The sequence below is a fragment of the Saccopteryx bilineata genome, chromosome 1, assembly GCF_036850765.1.
Source record: "Saccopteryx bilineata isolate mSacBil1 chromosome 1, mSacBil1_pri_phased_curated, whole genome shotgun sequence".
In the NCBI taxonomy this organism is placed as follows: Eukaryota; Metazoa; Chordata; class Mammalia; order Chiroptera; family Emballonuridae; genus Saccopteryx; species Saccopteryx bilineata.
Window position 1 is genome coordinate 169,738,856 of NC_089490.1, and position 21,615 is coordinate 169,760,470.

At 32.1% G+C, this 21,615-nt stretch overlaps 1 protein-coding gene across 1 annotated transcript in view; it reads left to right on the forward strand.

Annotated features, from left to right (window-relative positions):
- SPOCK3 (SPARC (osteonectin), cwcv and kazal like domains proteoglycan 3) overlaps window positions 1–21,615 on the forward strand; it is a 366,111-nt gene that overhangs the window by 265,558 nt on the left and 78,938 nt on the right. The window contains exon 6 of the mRNA XM_066279585.1: window positions 8,913–9,027. Coding sequence (XP_066135682.1) covers window positions 8,913–9,027 — 115 coding nt within the window. The remainder of the gene's footprint in view (window positions 1–8,912; window positions 9,028–21,615) is intronic.

Below are 21,615 nucleotides of genomic sequence, written 5' to 3' on the forward strand. Positions count from 1 at the left end.
TTTTGAAGAGGCCATCCTGATGCTTACAGTATCAGATGCTTGAGGACAATAAAGAATATGGGAGGGGCGTTAAATATCTTGCCTGTTGACCCATTGTTGAGTCAATTTTATGGTAAAAGTTTTACTATAGTTTGGACTACAGATCGTCCAAAAGTCAAAAACATGACACAGATTAGTGTCAAAGGACACAGTGATGTGGCCAGAGTCACCTGACAGAACTGGAGGAGCAACAGCATCATCTGCAAAAGTGTCAAGAGGGACTTGTAGCTGAAACTGGTTCTTTGGGGTTATGGAGCTCCAAGGTAGGGAGTATGATACAACTTGCTGGATAGCTTCCAAATCATTCTGTTGGTTTTATTTGATATAGAGGATCAAGTAGAATGTCCAGGGGAAGAACATATTCTTTGCATTATCCAAAGACTCCACTTAAGTGCTAATGCTACATTTTGGTCATAGCAGTTTCCTTCATTGTTGACAAGACTGAGCTTTGTAAATCCATCCAGATAGTCCTAAGAAACTACTTAGAAGTGGGGCTCCTGAGTTTTGTTGGGGATTTATCAACCATTTCTGCTAGCAAAGGTGCAATAATAATACTATAGTCAGAGTTACTGAGACTGGGGACTGATGTTTCAACCAATAGGGCATCATCTGTATAGACAAACTGTACACATTAAAGATTATTAGCACCTACTGGTGGCAAAGGGCAAAGAAATTTCCCACCAGAAAAGTTAATTTGTAAATTTTGGCTCTTTCACTTGGAGAAGGACTCCCCTCTGATATTTATCAAACAGTGAAGTACAAACCTATAACATATCACGCCTACTACACATTTAGAGGTAGAAGTAACAACATACATTGATTTCGGCGGTGGGATTCAGCTGGTTCTCACTTGTTCGGCAGAATCGATACCTAATTTTTTGTTGAGTTCGGTGAGCAGTTGTTAAAATGGCACTTGTAATCAGGGTTCTCTCTAAGATGATGCCTGGGCAACCACCCAATGTGGAAATCACAAATTTATATTTTTTAATCATTTTTAATATTCATCAGTATAGCAGCATATTCTAAGCACCCATGGTAATGTTCATTCCGTTCATAGGTGAAAAAAATTGCAAGTGAGGATACCAGTCAAGAAGCAGTATCGAAATATTTTAAATAACAATTTTATTATTTTTTGTCAGGCATTATTTAATATCTTTTATTATTTAAAAATTTTTAATTAATATTTCTTATAACAATCTAGTTTTGTGTACCTTTTTTATTCTTATTTAAGTATTAAATGCATAAAGTAATAAACTACCTTTTGGTATATCATATTTTTAATACTTAAAACAGTATTAGGGCAGAGAATTGATTGTTAAATTATTTGAATCCCACCACTGATTGGTTTAGGTCCTAAAAGCTTCATAAGAAAGATCTTGTTTGCTTACATTTCATGCGCTAAATGCTTATCTGAATGTTGTCAGTTGAATTCAGTGTTATCTTTCCAACAGAGCCACACACAAAGGTGACTTCGTGCCCTGCCCACATTCATGAAAGCCATAAAAGGTAGAATCTCTCCTCTATGCCAACGTTCTTCAGTACATTTGGATGTATGTACATGGCCTGTGTCTCTTTTGGAAACATGGAAAGTTTTACCTTATTATCAAGATGACACCCCTTCTCCTTCCTGCCTGTAGGCTGCTGAGTAGTAGCCAGTGCTATTTTTGTATAGTTTCAATTCAATCCTACTTGAATTTTTTAATACCTGGTAGATGAGGAGGTGAGCCTTTCACCACCTTTGTCTCGTGATCAGGGTGAGAATATTCACTATTCTGATCATGAGGAATCTCGTAACTTCTAATTGCATCACTGTGGCTTTGACTCCTTCACTACCAAACTGTTAAGAACTGTGAAGGGTCCGAGATTTTTGCCCTACTTGTAAGATGCCACAGTTTCATTATTATTGGCAGAAGGCATGAAACTCCTGGTCAAAGACAAGATAATTTATTACTTCTTTTGATACAAGTACCATAATCTTAATTTGTGTCAACCTCCCTTTCCCTACAAATCCCACAGGAACAATGCAGAGTCTCCTAGTTGAATGTCCCACACACTTTGGGTTTGGGGCACATCTAAGGAAATTCTGTAAAGGGCTGCAAATAAGCCTACCCACCCTTTACTCCATGGGGAGATATTTACTTTACTGGGAAAAATATAAATCTGCCCTCTCCCCCAGAGGAGACATTATCTCCATCTGGTAAAGGGTATTTTCTATGGAAACAAAATTGCAAGTTTGAAATGATACAAACCTGAAAGTTGCCTGTGCCTCTGCTCCTATGACATAAGTAAACACAGGAGCTCCATAGGGATACTACAAAATATACTGCTCACAAAAAGTAGGGGATATTTCAAAATGAATAGGAAGCAATAAAAAGGAAGCATTTGATCTTTTTTTTATTAAAAAAGAACATCAGAAAAGCAAAGGACAAGTCAAAGAAGGTTGTTCAATTATGCAAATGAGATGTAAAACCAACTTTTATTTCATTGGTCAAAATGCATTATACAAAAGGCAGTACTTGAGTACCTGCAAATTTCCTGATCCCCTAACTTTTGTGAGCAGTGTAGTAGGGGGCTATATTAATGTCAGTCAAACTAGATTTTTAAATAAAAGCCATGGAAGATGGTGAGGATCACTACATAATGATTAATATGTGAATTCACCTGGAAAATGTAACATAATTATTCTAAATTTACATGTATCTCATAAAATAATTCCATGATATATGAAGCAGTTTCTACATGGAGAAATTATCAAATCTCACTAAGACGTGGTTAAAGTTCAGCACTTCTTAGATGGAGATACAAACAAACAAACAAACAAACAAAACTCCTTTCCTCTCTTCTCTGGCTCAGAGTAAATCAGTGGGACTGCACAGCACAGTGGTGAAAGGACCCTGTAACATACCTATCCCTGGAGGTATGCCTACTTGTGCCTAAGGACATGGAGTATGTAGTGGTTGATATTCCTGTAATTTTTATGCTGAGAAGATGACTAGTCAGGTTATAAGAATGTTTCTGTTAAACAATTTGAAAAGTAGATTGATCAGACAGATCTATGTCACTCGTTGTTGGAGAAAGTACTTATTGACATGGGAAATGGAAAGCTGGAATGAATCCTGAGACATTGGGTTGAGATTGAAAGGATCATTATGAATGCATGTTGAGTAGTTTTTGGATTTAAAATATCTCTATCTCTGTCTCTAAGATAGCGATATTGATACATTTGAAATTGGCCACAGTTATATCTTTGTGTGCATCTTTTTTTCCTAAGATAGTTGTTTATTTACAAAATTTAATGAATTATTAACCTCTGAATGGTTAACTCGTTTGTATCTGTTATCTCCATAGCCTTGTTGCCGTTTTTTCTATTCATCTTTCCAGTACAAAGTCATTTTCAATGATGTGTTTAACCACCCAGTTAGTAGGACCTCCCTCTTTACTATAGCCAAAATTGCCAGTAGTCTTCCTTCCCAAATGTGAACAGCTGTAAGAATAATACATATTTTTAAATAGGTTTTTAGTATTCCTTAAGCATAATAAACAAGGAACTTCCTCCAGCTTTTGTTTACTCAAACAGTTAATATGAAATTTGTGTATTTAAGCCCCATGGACATTGAAATGTGTGCACAAGCTATCACACTGCTATTTTGATGTTTGAGGTATGATTGTTGATGGCTTACTACATTGAGGTTTTAGAGTCTTTCTTTTTTGTTAACCAGATTTAACCTTTTGTCCTGAATCTTTCATCTCCTTATATTCTTTTAAAATGCATCTCTTTTTTTACACTCATTCTTTTGAGAGAAAAAATATCACTCCCATTTATATCTGTAAGAATAATTCCCTCTCAAATGTCATCCTCATTTTTAGGAGTACTTAGTGTCATGTCCTTGTATTTCATCCATTTTAAAGTTATTTTAACCACTCCTTCACCTTTCTGAAAAAATTTATAAGTCAAAGCCTATATTATATAAGAAAAACAATGAAAAGATAAAATAATAGTAAGTTAAAGAATTTTATTAATTTTATAAATGTATTTTATCAGGCATCAAACAACATATATTTTATAGGTTATATATATTTTTTATTTAATTTTTTATTTTAATTTGTTGTGTTTACATAGTTACAAGTGTTCCCCTCAATATATCTCCCTCCCCCCTCTGTGTTCTCCTTGATACCCCCTTTGCCCCCTCCCCCACACCTTTTCCCCTTCCCTCCATAATTTACTATCCTGCCCTCTATCTCTCTGTGTTATATGTATATACATTCCTAATGTCTTTCCTTTCTTTGATCCTTGCTTCTCATCCCCTTTCCCTCTGACTGCTTTCTCTCTGGACTCTTTGACCCCTTCTCTGCCTCTCTTCCTTTCCTCAGTTCACATTGTTCATTGGATTCCTCATGAATGAGGTCATATGATGTTTTTCTTTCTCTGCCTGGCTTATTTCACTTAGCATAATAGACTCCAGGTCTTATAGGTTATATTTTAATAGAAGTTATTGCTAATAGCTGAAATGACAATAGTTTAAAATAATTTAAACAAGAATGTTAATTTAATAAATAAATTTAATAATACCTGTAAGACAGAAATGATACTAAAATAAGGACATTATCCCATTGATCTTTAAAATGTTTACCAGACTTTCAAGTCTACAATAATCTGTTTAGAAGAAAGAGGAAAATAGGTATGTCAATGCTGATTTACACACAGAAATCACAAAATAGGAGACTTTTGACTGCAGCTGAATTTATCACTCAACTGAATAATTCAGTAATAAGAAAAACAATAAGGCCTTATATTATATATGCAGTTTGACTGAGGTGGAAGAATATGCAATTTTGACATTCTAGGATTTTAGATTAAATAGAATTTAAGGCAGGATGTAATGCAGCAGTTCCATGGACACCTGGAACACACTGATACTCTTCAAAGGGAAAACATTCAAAAACCATTACTGCATTCAATCTTGTATCCACAATCCATGAATCAAGCTGTTTTCTCCTTAACACATTCTGATGCTGCACCACAAGCTAGTGTAAGGTCTGTTCAGAATGAGAAGTTTATGCTGGGTATTTTGGTATGTGTTTAATTTGGGGGAAAAAATTAAAGTTTTTATAATAATAATAATTTGAAAAATTGGAGATATTCTGATCCAGCAAATATGCTACATCTAAAATAATCAGGGTTATGTATATTTTTTTCCTGGCCATTATTCTTGGTCAAGTAATCTAGTTGCTAACCAGAGCAATATTTGAACTGGCTCATGAGTACGTAACAAGGATTAGAAACTTATTACAAGTTTTCAATGGGTTGACATGTCTTTACTGCCCTCATCTCAGCTTAAACTCAATTAGTACTTTACAGCACCCAATTTCTAGATGCTTATTTGAATGCCTGATAGGAAGTGATAGAAATATATAAAGAAGAAAGGGAAATTGCCTTACATATTAGTGAGCCTTAGAGATTGCTTCAATTAATGGCTTTAATTATCTCAGGATTCCCTTGGTCCTTTTCTTATTTTGACTTTACTGAATAGCATCGGTGCTCACATCTCTAGTGTTGTCCCTATTTAGGGCCTGCCTCACTTCCTCTCGGCTCTAATAAAGAATGTAGGAACAGGACTCTGCCTCATACACATGGCTTTTCACCTGTGATGAGGGCACTATGATACAACATTTTGTGGTACTAAAAATAAAGCTTTCTAAAATAAAGTTTTGGTTAGAAAAGTTGCCCAGATCTAGCGAAGTATACTTCCTTAATGAAAAATAGACTGGGACACAAGAAAACAATGGTATAGTGTCCACTTTAGTACATAGGTTTAAAGGACATTGCTCTGTTTCAGTCCCTGATTTTGTGTATATGCTACAATTATGTGAGTGTGAGTATCCCGATTGAATGAATGTTTTCAAGGACTGAGTCTTCTTTTTTTCTTCTGGCTGTCTTTGTCTGGAAAACTCTAGAGTAGGGCATCAAGAAGCCCAACTGGAGTAGATTTGCTAGGAAAAGATTTAGTTATAGTTGAGTATGAAGAATTCTATACAGATGATCTCAGCTCATATCTAAGACATTAGTTGTGTAGGGCAGTGATTTTCAATCTTTTTGTTCCATGGCACACCTAAACTAATTACTAAAATTCTGTAGAACACCAAAAAATGTATTTTTTCCAATCTGCCAAAAAAACCCAACACTATAATTATGATTCATTCACACCAAACGGATATTGCAGTGTTGTCTGTTATCATTTTTTATTTGACAACTTATGGGAAAAGAGGTCAGTGCCCTTACTAAATAGTGATATGTTGCATGTTTTAAAAATTCTTGTGACACACCAGTAGAAAGTAGCCGGTCTACAGTATTAAAGAGATGAGAGAATGCAATATATTAGTCTGTCCACAGTAGGTTTAAACAAACATACACAAAAAAGTGATTCATAATATTTTATACTTTCTAATTTGTTTTTCACTTGAATAAAAATTTTTACCACTACAAAGAGAAATAGAATATTGTTTCTGTTTTTGCTTACTGCTAATTATATATGTGTTCTACTTTAGAAGCACTATTAAATAGTATTTGAATTTCATTTTAGCTATATATTAGTTGCATAAGATCTCTAAGCCTCACTAATGAAATTTATTTTAAAAAATATAAGAATATGATGATCAAAGAGCAAAGCATCGAAACTGCTTAATATAGTGATTGGCACATAAAAATGACCAAAGGAGGCCCTGGCCGGTTGGCTCAGCGGTAGAGCGTCGTCCTGGCATGCGGGGGACCCAGGTTCTATTCCCGGCCAGGGCACACAGGAGAAGCGCCCATCTGCTTCTCCACCCCCCCCCCCCTTCCTCTCTGTCTCTCTCTTCCCCTCCCGCAGCCAGGGCTCCACTGGAGCAGGGATGGCCCGGGCACTGGGGATGGCTCCTTGGCCTCTGCCCCAGGCGCTGGAGTGGCTCTGGTCGCGGCAGAGCGACGCCCCGGAGGGGCAGAGCATCGCCCCCTGGTTGGGCGTGCCGGGTGGACCCCGGTCGGGCGCATGCGGGAGTCTGTCTCTCCCAGTTTCCAGCTTCAGAAAAATACAAAAAAAAAAAAAAATGACCGAAGGAAAGAAATTGTTTTTAAATTGTGTATTTTGTTGTTATAGCTGATTCATATTTATTTTCATTTTTTCTGGATGATGTGCTTGTATCTGATAATTTATTTATATGATTATTTTTATTTTATATGCATTCCTTTAGTGAACACCCAAGAAACCTATAGAAAATAAAAAAGTGTTCAGTGAACTCATTCTGAAGAAAGTTGTTTCACTTATGAAGGTCTTTTGCAAAGCTAAAACTTTATCATGTCATGCAAATATTAAAGACAACTTTGATTTTTATTTTTAGCTTTGAAATTTTAAATTTATGATTATGACAATGAAAATGAAATAAAATTTTATAAAGATTATGCTTTCATAAATTATTTACTTAATAACATCACAATTAACAATCAACTTTTGAGCAACAAAAAAAGATCCCCTTTTTAATAAACTAACAACTTGTCTATTTCTGTTCAAGTATTTTTGAACTTTCATTTTCTCTGAATAAAATTAACCACATTAAAATGTAAATGAGCATAGTATAACACCTTTGAAGGAAGCTAACACTTTTAAATTTCAAATTTTAATATTAATCATAATTAATATTTACTTTTGGCTTTATCTACTCATATTCCACTTATAATTGCTCGTGAACTTTTCTTAAATTATGTCATGAGTCAGAATTCTCTTATGTCCAGATCTAGGGTTTTGAAATACTAAGTTAAAAGAAATTACATGAAAGAATATTAAATTTAAAGTTTTATATAACTTATTTGGCTTTCATTAAAGCACATACAATTTCTTAACTATTTCTACTTTTGATAGCTATAGGGATTTTTAATTATATTGAAACCTTATTTTGATTTTACATGACAAGATCTTTTATTATTAAAATATTAAATAATGAAAACTTTCAAATAACTTATTCCTCCAAAAAAGGCTGACTGAACCACTCTAAATATATTCCAAGTGTAAGAATTTATAATTTAGTGTAGGGCTAGTTAAGAATTTTGCCAGAGAGAGTGTTTTGACAAGGGAATAAAAATGTACAGATATGAGTAATCTGATTAGTTGTTGGGCATATTCAGTACATCTTGGTATCAGTTGAAGCTGAATTAAATTAGTCACTGGTGTATTTGTCGATGGGAGCCAGAAAGTCTGCCCTATTTAATTTTAAAATAATTTGCACTGAGTAAATTATGGAGGTAGCCACTAAAGAAATCACATTACTTCAGAATTACTGAGATCAATTTCTTTTGTAGTAGGAAGATAATTATTGCCCCTTTGAAATATGGGATAGTTTTAGACTTTTTTAAATTGTGTCAAATGTGCATTTATAAAATATTAAGAATGATTTACCAGTACTCAGGTTTAAAATATTAACAAATAGTAATGTTGATGAAGAAAACCAAACGAAAACAAAACTAAACTAAAAAAAAAAAAATTATGTGCCATAGTAATCTTGATTATTTGCCTTTAATTTCATTCAGGTCTTGTTAACATTTACTGAGAAGAGCCTGGCTCATGGTTGCTACTGCAGTTTGGTTCTTAAAGCTGTAAGTTAGAGGTTATCCCAGTTATTCACATGGGAAAATGGAGAACATTTAGAAACTATCCCCAAACATCACATTTAAGACATGATACTCTTAAGATTTGAATTTAGGTATAATACTCTTTGATCTGTTTCATTTATTTATCTTTTCCCAGAGCATATCTAATAGAATTAAACATATACTATTATCACTTTCTGGAATTTTTACTTTTATAACTAATTATGAATTACTATTTTTTTCTCTTCTTTTACAGTGCAAACTAGAATATCAGGCATGTGTCTTAGGAAAACAGATCTCAGTCAGATGTGAAGGCCATTGCCCATGTCCTTCAGATAAGTCAACAAGTACAAACAGAAATGTTAAAAGAGGTAAGCAAGGAAATCTTACTTATATTTTTATACTTAATCTCTCTATTAAAATGATTTGCAGTGAATGTTGTTATTATGTACACAATGAAGCTTACTTTTCTATGTGTACCAAACAGAAGTTATATTGTAAGTGAAGTTTTTTTTTCCTTTAGTCTCAATTATTATAGCAAGTAATATTTTTCTATAGATTTCTATTTATCTTAAATGTAATAGCTGGATGCTTCATTCCTATATATTCATCATATATAAGAAAGCTAAAGCAATAACTTCTATCAATTATTGTATTTGAAATATATTATACATCCATTTTTTTTTTTTGGAACAAGCAACTCTTCAGTGGTAACAGAGTAAGTGATAAGTAGTTTGGTACATTGTGGAACTGGTCAGTCAATTAGTACTGATCTTTTTAATTAAAGATTTCTATCCCATATAGAGGGTGCATATATGTATAAAATTTCCTACTAATTTCATAAATTAAATGTGATCTAGTGTTTTTAAGTATTTATTATATTGGTCTGATGTCTAAGAAAATAATGAAATACAGTGAACCTGATATATGTTATAGTATGTATTATAATTTGACTTCTCATTCACTATTTATTGTGGTTTGCACAGTATTATTTTATATTTAAGATATTGCATATGCATTTAAACATATCACCAAGGCTGCCAGTTTCAGTTCTTCACAGCTATAGACAAAGAAAGAAATGTAAAGAATGCTTTTTTGGTCCCTGGCCGATTAGCTCAGTGGTAGAGCATCAGTCTGGCATATGAGTGTCCCAGGTTCAATTTCTGGTCAAGGCACACAGTAGAAGTGACCATCTGCTTCTCTACCCTCCCCCTTTCCTTTCTCTCTTTTCCTCTCTCTTCCCCTCCCCCAGCATGGCTCAGGTGGTTCAAGTGCATTGGCCTTTGCACTGAGGTTGCCTGCATGGGGACTCCTCGGGTGTTAAAAATAGCTCAGTTGAAAATATGACCCAGATGAGCAGAGCATCGGTCCTAGATGGGGGTTGCTGGGTGGATCCAAATCAGGGCACATGCTGGAGTCTGTCTTTCTACCTCCTCTCCTGTCACTTGGAAAAAGAAGAAAAAATTTTATAAAAAAATGCTTTTTTTTAAGTCGAAGTGTTTTAGCAAACATTAATAGCCACATTATACATTTTATAACCATCTTAATCATGAAATGTAACAATTATTATCATTGGTCCTTAATGCAAATAGTTTATTTTCTTTTTTCTAGAAAAAAATAAGAATAACAGATATACAGATGAGAAAATATGAAACTCATTTAATGTACACTATATTTTCTTGAATATTGTATACTTGATATTCTATATTACAGTCCCACAATGAATATTTAATTACAGATATAATTTCTGAACTTCTATTATGCCATGTACATGTGTCTTTATGCATTTAATAGTATTTAAAATAAAATTTAGAATTTAAAAACTGTGTTATAGCATGGCTTTTAGTAAAGCAATTAGTTGATTGTATTATTCAAAAGTAAATTAATTGATTTATAAAGTAATTGTAAGGTAGTGTTCTAATATTAGGCAGTGTGCAGAAAGACACAACTGGTGGGAGAAAGCTGCTCCCGGAACTCACCCTTGTTGCCTCACCTGAGGTTAGAGTCAATTTCAGAGTTTAGTTTCTTCTGGACCTCTTACCTTCATCTCCCAATCCACTTGCTTCACATAGCTGAAATGAGGATGTTCAGGCATGGCATTGAATATATTAATTAGCCCCTTTATAATTAAGGTAATTATCATTTTCTTTTAACTTCAATATCTCTTGCATTCTTCTTCCCCATTCCCTATTTACATAACTGAATACATTTTTCTCTGCAAATCACTTTAGTTATAAAGTAAATCCTATCTTGATGTTCAATATTCATGCCTTATTCTTTTCATTGTAGGCTATTGCAAACATTTGAGTAGGAGTAATAGTAATAATTGTATACCTGTAATACATCACAACCGTTCTCTAAGATTTCCCTTTAATAAAACATCTTGCTTTTAAACTCATTTTTGAATGAGAAGGTATATTTGATTTTGTATTAATTTATCGTAGCTCCCACAAACTACAACAGGAACTCAGTATGCATTAAATATAGGAAATATTACATCTACAAAAAGGATCCTTGGTGAATAAACAGCAATTATGTTTAATGTTGCTTGAAGTTTCTGAAGAGTGTTTATATTATTATGTCAAAAAGGAAACTTCTCTTAATGTCATATCATCAAGGTATAAAGATCATCTGTGTTCAATTGTGCGTAGAAAGAGAGACAAGAAGAATTTAAACCAATCCTGCTCTGATGGATTGTCAGGGAAAAACAAGTACAGAATTTTTCTAGCTACTGTGGAACTGCAGTACAGAAAATTGTGAATGTCATTTCTACGCAGTGCCAAAGGCCAAGAGAGAAAGGAATGTAAAACTTAGTTCAGCATCATTTCATAATTTTTCAACTGTCATTTACATTAGAAGCATGCCTTCAGTAGACTGTGTAGTCCAGGAAATTTGATTTAATAGTATTTCTGTTCTAGAAAAACTGAGACAAACTCCCAACTATAAAATATTTCTTGAGTCTTTCTTATTTCAAATATTTGAGGTCAAATTGACACCATAGTATGTGTCAACTATATTAAAAGCTGAATGAATTATTTGAAGTGACTTGAAATATATTAAAATTAAGAAAAATACATTTTCTTTATATAGTGGGATAAAACAAAGTTCTCTGCTCTCTTAATGTATTCAGTAATAGATGTACATAAATTCATCCAAATATACACATTAAAATAACCCAAAGAAAGAAAAACAGTTTACATTTTTAAAATTCTAGACTCTACTTTACATAGTAGATAAGCATATCCTTCTTCAATCAGTAAATTAACTATATAGTTTTCTGTTTTTCTAATACATAAAATCAGGAATACATAGACCAATGCTTCACAGTCCCGTTAGTGTATTACTTCTTTCTATTTAAAAAAAGTTGTTGTTTGATCACATACATATACACAGTGATCATTTGAAAGGTTCATCAACTTCATTCAAAGACTATGATGTTTTGGTTGATTTTTAAAGCCCCATTTATATTTTATATAGTTAAATTTACATGAGATTTATAGTTGTGAACATGGAATATGAACAGACCATTTTCTACAATTTTTATATATTGTTTTGTTTTTGGCAACAAAGTGGTACTCAGAAATTGTGCCTTTGCCAGCAATTTATTTTGCACAGGTTTGCTGTGGGAATTGTAATAACTCTCAAGCCAATAGCAAACAGGACAATACCTCTTAATAAGCCAATAAAGGAAAAACTATTACACACAAATGACAAAATTTAATCATACAGATATTCCAGGCAAGAGGAAATAAAGAAATAAAGTCCTAATTTAACAAAGGTGTACCTTTTTATATAGGTTTGGTTTCTTGGGAGAAGTGACTTGAGCAACCATGAGCTGACTTCCAGATGTCAGAACAAAAACGAAAGTCCCTTGTTGCTAGAGCACGTTGCTAGGGAATGGAAGGCAAGGATGCTGGTGGACAGGTTAGGCTGCTCTTACGGTTATCACTCCAGGGACCGTTACATGGTTTAGCACCCCTGCCAACTAAAGAGTCACCTTGGCTAGGGCAGAAGATCTCAAGATCTACAGAGATCTATGTAGGTCAGCAAAGTGTGCAGGAATCCATTAAATGTAATTATAAATTTAGTGATCTGGGTGATTCATAGAATGCTAATAAAAAATACCAGCCTACATTTTTAGTAGCCTGCATACTAGACTGCTTGCTCTTAATTTTGCTATTGCGTGCATGTGCTCACGTGCATGTTTGTGTGTTTCAACTGTTTTACAGAATTTTGTTTTGTTTCGTTTTATGTATTGGTATCTTGTGGGTTGACATTATTTATTGGCTAAGAGTTTAGATTTTAGAATCCCAGTTCTGCACTGGCTGTGTTGCCTTTGGCAATATACTTAAACTTATGAGTCTGTTCTTCATTTGTATAATATAAAATAGATAAATCATGAAGAATTATAAATGTGTTTTCTCAAATTAAACCATCTTTGCATTTGTAGTTCATTGTAATTGATGATACTTGTAAAATACTGTTGAATTCTTACAAATTATAGAATTATTTCATACATTATATATCACATAATTTTATTTTTGTATTTTTATGTATTAGGTTGGGTTACAAAAAAGTTGAAAAGTTATCTTTTCTTATAGTCAATGCTGTTTATAGACTTTAAACATCATCTGCACAATGAAAATTTGAAGCAAATTTAAAGTAGAATTCTGGAACATAAGCTATTATTATTGGCTGTTTTGTTGATAAATCTTCCACACTCTTTCATACATACTGGACTTTGTTGTGTGAATATATATAACTTCTAGATACAATTACATTAATTTATGCTTTCTAAAGTAAATATCCTGCTATTTAGATATTAACCTAAGTTACACATTTTATTGTTTTTTTAATTATAAAACTCTTTTTTAGGTTACATAAGATCTTTAAGATATATTTATCTAATATATATAATCACCTTCATATATATAATCATCTTAATAACAACTCAGTACATTTGCTCATACCTATAACTTTACTTTTCCATTGTTTTAGCACTTAAAATTTTATGGAATTAATTTATTTAGGGCTTCTTAATTTCCTCAGTACTGGTTTTTGCTAATTAGTTTTTATCAGAATACTAAATGTTAGTATTAAAATGCAAAGTTGGCAATATAGGACAGGAAGGAAGTTAGGAGAAAGCAGTTTTAATGTTTGGTATGCTGTTACCAAGAGTGACTAAAAGATATTTTTTATAAAACATTGGGGCTTGAGTGTAGCCACACATTTCTAAACACAGTGGGCTCAGTAACAGTATTCTCTACTTGCTTTTATTCTAGCTTGCAACTCATATCAGATAAAAGATAAAAGAGGAGTCATTCTGAGTCCCTCTTGAATCAGAAACTTTGCAAATTTTAATCCTAATCCAGAAACCTCATTCTATTCAAGTTTAGTACAAGTAAAAAATTAAATAATAATTACATAATAACAAATAAAGGTACAAAATCACATTATTTTCAATAATACACATGTTTACTATTCCCCTTTTCTACATTCTATCCCATACTAAACAATATTGGCTTCCACTAATATTAAATATAATGTAAAATAGTAAGATATTTACTATTCTACTTCTAATGTAGAATTTTTATCTTTCCAAATGTAGAAATGAGGCGAATTGATTTGTTACTTAGATCTGGTGTGAAATTCTTTTGTAAGTGAAGAAATCATAAAATATATGTGAAGTTTAGCATTGTACTCTGCACAGTCTTTTGGAATAATATTTCAGAGTTTAAATTATAGATTTTTGTATATAGCATAACGGCTTCTGATTTAGAATTTTCAATGAGTTCCCAGGATCCTGATGATAATTTTTAGCCTCAAAATGAAAATTCAAAGCAAAGTCAATGAAATATTTATAAAAAATTGTCAATTTGATATTACAAAAAATAAAAAAATGGGTTATCAATTTTAGATGTAGAAGAAATGTCATCAATATTTTATAGAAGAATGAAAGCTTGAAGTTAGATTAAACCAAAAGCAAAAATGAGAATATATTATAGATCTATAAAATGTATTTGGAACAAGTAATTTAGTTGAACTAAAGGTACAATATATAGTACTCTAAGCTTTTTTTTGTTTTGTAATGCTTTTAAACCACTTGATGAGTTATTAATGAATTTACTGAATGAATTTATATCTGGAATAAAATAAATTTTGTTATTGCGTGCCAAATTATCTGTGACTTTACAATGTCTAAAATAAGAAAGAAAGTAATGCAATTGTCTGATTGATGTTTCCGTTTAAGGGTCAAAGAATGTAAACTATGCCTGTATGCTCTTTAAAATGTAAAAAATGAGTATAAAGATTTATATTTTATTGTATTCTGTACACCTCAACAACTAATTTTAAGTTCACAATTTGAGGTTCATACTTTTTTTAATTATTACAATTAACCTCTTTACTGTTAGCTTTAGTTTACTTGGAAAAAATATTTTAAAAGTCCATAAATAATGAATAATAGAGAAGTAAAGTTTTGAGTGAATATTTGAACAAAACAGTTCAAAAAGATTTTCAGTGAATTTAGCTTGTAAAGGTGTGGTCATGTTTGAATTGTAAATACTTAATTTAGGTTGTGTAAAGGTTAAATGTCATGGTGCAAAAACAAAGAAGCAAGAACAGGTAAGAGGTTGATAATAATTTAGGTTTGAGGTGATAGTGATTAAGGTAGCAGGAATAAAAAAACAGGTAAAAGATTCACGAAATTTTTTGGAAGTTAAATGGTCTAGACTTGACTGATTCAATTTAGGAAAAGAGAGGTCTCCAGGAGTCATTGACAACTCCTGAGAAAATTACAATGATAAAATCAAGATGGAAAAATTGTTCAAATATCTAGTTGAGGTGGGGCAATTTTAAGTTCAATATTGAGAACAGTATAATTAGGGTGTCTATGGTCACAGGGTAAAAACATATGAGCTTATACATCTGAGAGAAGTCTGGGTTGGAATAAATACTGGCATTACACTGAGGTGTAAGAAGTAAAAACTGTAGGATAATAGGTTTGGGAAAGACTTAACCACAGACTGATTAGAGGAAAAATAACCTTAATGATGTTAAAGTGTGAAGCAGAAGAGAATAGTGCCTTGGAAGCTGAGGAATTAATTTTAATGTGAAAATGATAGTGAACTTGACTCTTGAATACAGAAGTGTTCTTTAATATGAACCTGAGAAATGACATCAGACTTTGGCGGTTATTCAGTAGTGATTGTAAAAAAACAGCAACTTGAGTCTAATGGAAGTTAAAGGACATAATACATAATACTTAAGCTATATAGTAATTATTCAATAAGAGTTGTTCCTTCTTCCACCCCTGCTCACCTACTATTTCCAACTGTGGTTTATTTCAGCCGATATTTTGTGGTTGAGAGAATACAATCCATATGTAGAATGTGAGAAAAAGTAGTGGAAATAATATATATCTACATCTATTATTTGCAAGCTACTTTTTGGCTCTGTTATTTCCTTTTCTTTTCAAAACATGTATTATTGGTGTACCAGTTGGACACTTGAAACGAAAGGTCGAGTTAAGAAATATTCCCAAATTAAAAGTTATCAAGTAGTCTTTCTGTCTTTTAAGCCCACATTCTACATCTTTCATTCTAAGAATAAAAAACTGATTTTTTTTTAAAACCCAGTTTGGACACCTTGGTAAGCTTCAAATAAATTCCTTAAATTTGTTGTTTTGGAAATTTTAGTGATTTAGAAGTGAATGGGCTAATATCATTTAGTGCTCATTAGTATATGCTTGACTCTCTAGGTGCTTTACTTGTGTTTCATTTAATCTGCACAAAACCTTATAAAGTGGATTCTGTTTGTACCCTCACTTTACAGATGACTAATCTGAATCACTGAGAAGTTAAGTAACCAGTGTAAAGTCACATAACTAATAAATGTCAGAGAGGATTTGAAGCTATGCTTTCAGCCCCTTAACTGCCCTGTCTTAGGGTCTCTCTTCTATTATGATCATATGTCATACGCTCTTTTAATAACAATATATATATTTGGAATATATAAGTAAAATAACTTACAGTATTTGCATCAAGTTACCAAGAAGAGACATGTAAGGAATGACATTATATTTTCTAAACAAATGAGTATAAACAAATGGTTTTACATACATTTAAAAGAAGCAATGTTAAATCATTTTAGTTTTCTTGTTAAAAATCTAAAAATTTATTGGCTAACTTAGCCTATCATCTTGGCCAAATTTCTATATTGTGTATTTTTTAGAGCAAATTTTTCAGAATATGTTATATATTATAATATTTATGTTATAGATTCTAAGAAGGAAACATACACTATTTAGTAATCTCTCCTTAGATATTTTCTTTGAACCTTTCCTGGTAGCATTTTTAATATTTTCAGAGTCATAAAGAAAGATAGTTATTTTAGCAATACACCACTTACTTAATGTATTACTAAATTCTTCTGTGTATTTTCTTCTAAAGTATATTCACGACATTTTCTGCTTATTGGGAAACTGATTTCTGTTTCTATTATTTTTACAGAATTACTAATATTACACAAATATAAAATCAGTGGTGTTGAAAAGGATATTACCAGAAATAAGAACCTGTTCAAGAATTTTAATGTGTGATTTTCTCAAAATTATCTCTAATAATGAAATTATTCATCTCTGAACAAAAATGACCTGAAGATGAAGTCTTTTAAATTTTAATGTAGTCTTAAATGCACTATATTTTCTTAACTATTCTTTTTTGTTTTGCATATTTTTTACTAAGTGTTCTCACCTAATATCTAATGTGAGATAGCACTTAATTTGTTTAAATTTATATTACATTTGCCTTAAAATGTATTTATATTTATTTGTTCTCAGCTTAGGTATTCTAAAGGAGATATAATTCTGATTACATAGTTTTTAAATGAAAATCTTTCCTAAAAAATGACAATTTTATCACCATAAAGAAAATATTTTAACTTTAATAGAGAACTCTAATAGTAAAACCAAAACAGAATAAATTATCAAAGAATGTTTGATAGTACCACAGTAAATAGCCACAGAAAAAATACATTTTCTGAATCATACAAATAAGCTTAAAATGTTTTTGGAAGGTTTAGAATTTCAATTTCTAAAATAAGTTTATATATATATTTAGTAAGTTGTGTACATGGTAACATACTAGCTAGTACAAATTGAGGTATAATGAGAACAATTGAAACCTGCTCCAGCCCTTAAAATCCTGTTCTGTTGAAACCATGACTCTTCTTCCATGAAGTGCCTGAATAGCATTCTTTTTTTCCCCTCATAAACTAACAAAATTGGAAAAAATGCCACTCAAACTTCCAGTGTTGTTGGGAAACAATTCTCGATGGTGTTTCTAGAAGTTTTCAACATTTTCAAACAACCAACTTTAGACCCTAGATATTAGGTTTCCCTCCGGGTTAGTGAACACATTTATCTAATTACAGGATAGTAAAGCCCCCCGCTTCTCTGAGATTGGCAAACATCCCACAGGTGCACCGTTTGCAATGTTCCACGAGGGTGTTCTATATTGCCTCTGTGGGACTTGGGGGCAATGAGAACACACGTGAACAAGAAAGTCATGGTGCCCAACTTCCAGAATTATTTTCATTACTTACTGAACTTATGGAAATGTGACAAGCAAGACTCTAATTTTTTGAAATTTCTTGTCTTCCACTTGGCACTACTACATTCTGAAATTACCCCCAGTGAACTCTCGCCTGTAACTCTTGTAACTTTTACTCCTTCTCTGTAGCTACAATTTCTCAGATTCAATATCTTTCTATTTCTCGTGTTGTCTCCTTTGGTTTTTCTTGAATATATCCATTTATATTTTTTAAAAGATGTATTAATGGTTAATTGGAGAACTTCAAAATTAAAAATAATTTGATTTTTAGGATTTTTAAATAGTATATCCAAAAAATTCTCAAATAACATGTATTTTCTCAGCAATCGAAGGCATTATCTTTTGTCTTCTACCTTTTATTATTGTTATGAATAATATACTTTATGTCAGTGGTTTTCAACCTTTTTACACTTGGTGAGCAGTAAAAGTAGGAGAATTATTTTGGGGACCACTAAGACAGAAATCACCGAGCATCAGCTAATTCTACTAAATTCATTGGATCTATAATCCTCACACAACATCAAGATGGTTAACTCTTTTGTGGACCCACATGAAATTTCTTGCAGACCAGTCTGTGGACAGTTAAAAAACATTGCTTTACGTTGCTATATATACTGCTTTGTGATATATACTACATATATATAAAATGCTATAATAACTAAAAAGTATATCATAATTAAGGTATTATGCCAATAATATTAACGATATACATATAGACTAATAAAATATACCTACTAGAAAATCTAAGCTATATATTTAAATAAAGATTTAATTTCTTCCAAATGTAAATGTTTTAATAATACATTGTTTTTACATTTTGTTCTTTTCAAGTTACAAGGATAGTACAGAAAAGTAGCAGTTATCAAAAACAATGGCGAACATATTCTAATTACCTATATGTTAATAATTTATGTACTACAAGTATGACAGATATCTCTATATGTCCTTTTAAAACTGTGTATATCAGTTACTCCTTTAACAGATCATTTTCATATGGTTTTTTATTTATAAAATAAATTTAATGCAGTGATATTGATCAATAAGAGTACATAGGTTTCAGGTGAACATTTCTATAGCATATGGACTATTGATTGTGTTCTGTGCCCATCACCCAAAGTCAAATCATTTTTTATCACTGTGTATTTGTTTTCTTATATATTTTAGCCACAATTAAATATAGCAAAGATAAAGTATACAGTTATTTGATTATTAAAAATGCTGTACTATTAGACATATTAACAAAACCTTTTGTTGTTCTAGTCTATTCATATGTTAAATATACTGTGGTATAATTAAGTAGGTCAGGCAAAGTACTTTTTATTAAAATTCTACAATTTTGGGCATTACATCTTTCAATATAGTATTAAATTTGTATTGGACCTGATTTTCTGTTGTTTTGCATATACCTCATGTACTAGATCAAGTTCTACAATTTATATTTCTAAAAATTATGATCATTATAAAGTCTTCTATTTAAAACTTAACTATCCAGGGAGTCAGTTAATCCTAGTGCTTAAACTCACAGTTGTTGTGGTTAGACATCTGTTTACATTAGTGATCCTGACACTGAGTTGAAGTTTGATCTTGAAAAAAGTAGTGAAACACTAATTTTCAGTCTCCTACTTTGTAACATAGTTAAAATAAACCCACTAGGTTTGAAGATTAAATTGGAGTAGATAGAATTTACTTAGCACAGTACCTAAATTATAACTTCTATACCTCAAGGGTTTCTATTTTTCAAGGGAGTAGGATCTTTCTCCACTTGGAAGCCCACACGTTGGCTTATACAGTTTCATAGATGCTGACAGCAGACAAGCAATGCTAGATCATAGACGGGGGTCTTGACGGCTCACAGCATGAGTTTCATGTTCACATATGTTCCTCTTGACCCCTCGTCCCACAGGTGTGATGTCTAGCCGATGCTGTGCACATAGTGGGTTTTTAGTCCCAGCTGAAAAAACCTAAACGTAGGAAACCCACAATCTTAAGGAGGCTGATAGCAAACATGTCCAACCTTTGCCCCAGAGGAAAACCTCATCTCGAGGTTCCTGGAGACCATCATATCTGCCCTCTCCTCTGTAGATAGATACTATCTCCATCTCCCACTTCCATTTGCTCTACAAATATCTTTTAAAAAATAGTACAAGAAGAAAAAGTTACAATATGTGCTGACACAAAAGAGATCTATGGAAAATGATCTCTCAAAAATATAACAAATTCTTCGTCCTAGTTCTTCTTAGTTACTACTTGCTGTTAAGCTATTTGATCTCTTTGCCTTGTTCTTCCCCCTTTGAATCTCCCCTTGCTCCCTCTCCTGGTGCTACACCCTCCCCCAGCTACCAGCCCTGCTCCTGACCTCTTCTGCAGCGCCTTGGCTGTGGATGGGAGTCCGAAAATAGTTGCTGACATTAAATGAATTTGTGTTTAGGAATTTGTTGCTCAGGAATTAGTAATATGTGGTAGCACTGAATTTTAGAGAAGGGACATGAGAGTTTTTTTATACTGCAGTTTCCCAAGTACAGTAAATGTCCTCTATAGTTACTTCAGTTGAAGACTTTCATTTCAATGAAAATTTATTGAGAAAATATTAGTACAGCAGGCTCTTTATTTTAAGGTAATCTCTGAGTTTGAAGCTAATTTTAAAAATTGAAATGACTTTAAGTCAATTTATACAGGAATATTTACTAAATAAATAGTATAAGACCAATAACAGAATCCTACAATCTTGGTTTGAATAGTAATAATTCACCCAATGAATTATTACTATTACTGCTTTAAACAAACAACTGTTTACTGGAAATATATTGCTTCAGTTTTAGTGTGTGAGACTTTTCATTTCTCCTTTATTTTTAAGGAATAATTTCACTCATTATAGAATTCAAGTTTGATTATATTTTTCTTTAAATATTTTCAAGATTTCATTTCAGTTTCCTCTTACTTGTATTGTTGCTGATAGAAGTTGGCTATAATTCTTTTCTTTGTTTCTCTATAGGTGAGCACTCCCCAATCCAGCTTTCTTTAATATTCTCTTGATATTTTTTGCAGTTTGAATGTGTTATGTGTAGTTTTTCTGGTTTTGTTTTGCTTTGTGTGTTTATTTTTCTTGATATTTTCTGAGTTTCTTGAATCTATGCTATGTTATGTGATATTAATTTTGAAAAGGTCTTGACTATTATTCCTTCAAATATTTTGCTATTATCTTCTCTTTTCTGCTGTTCTGATTAAGCAAATGTTATAGCTTCTGATGTTTTTCCATGCTTATTGGGTGTTCTGGGTGTTTTATCTTTATCTTTTAGCTTTCATTATTTTTTTCTTCTTGCATTTTAATTTAATTTCTCTTTACCTATT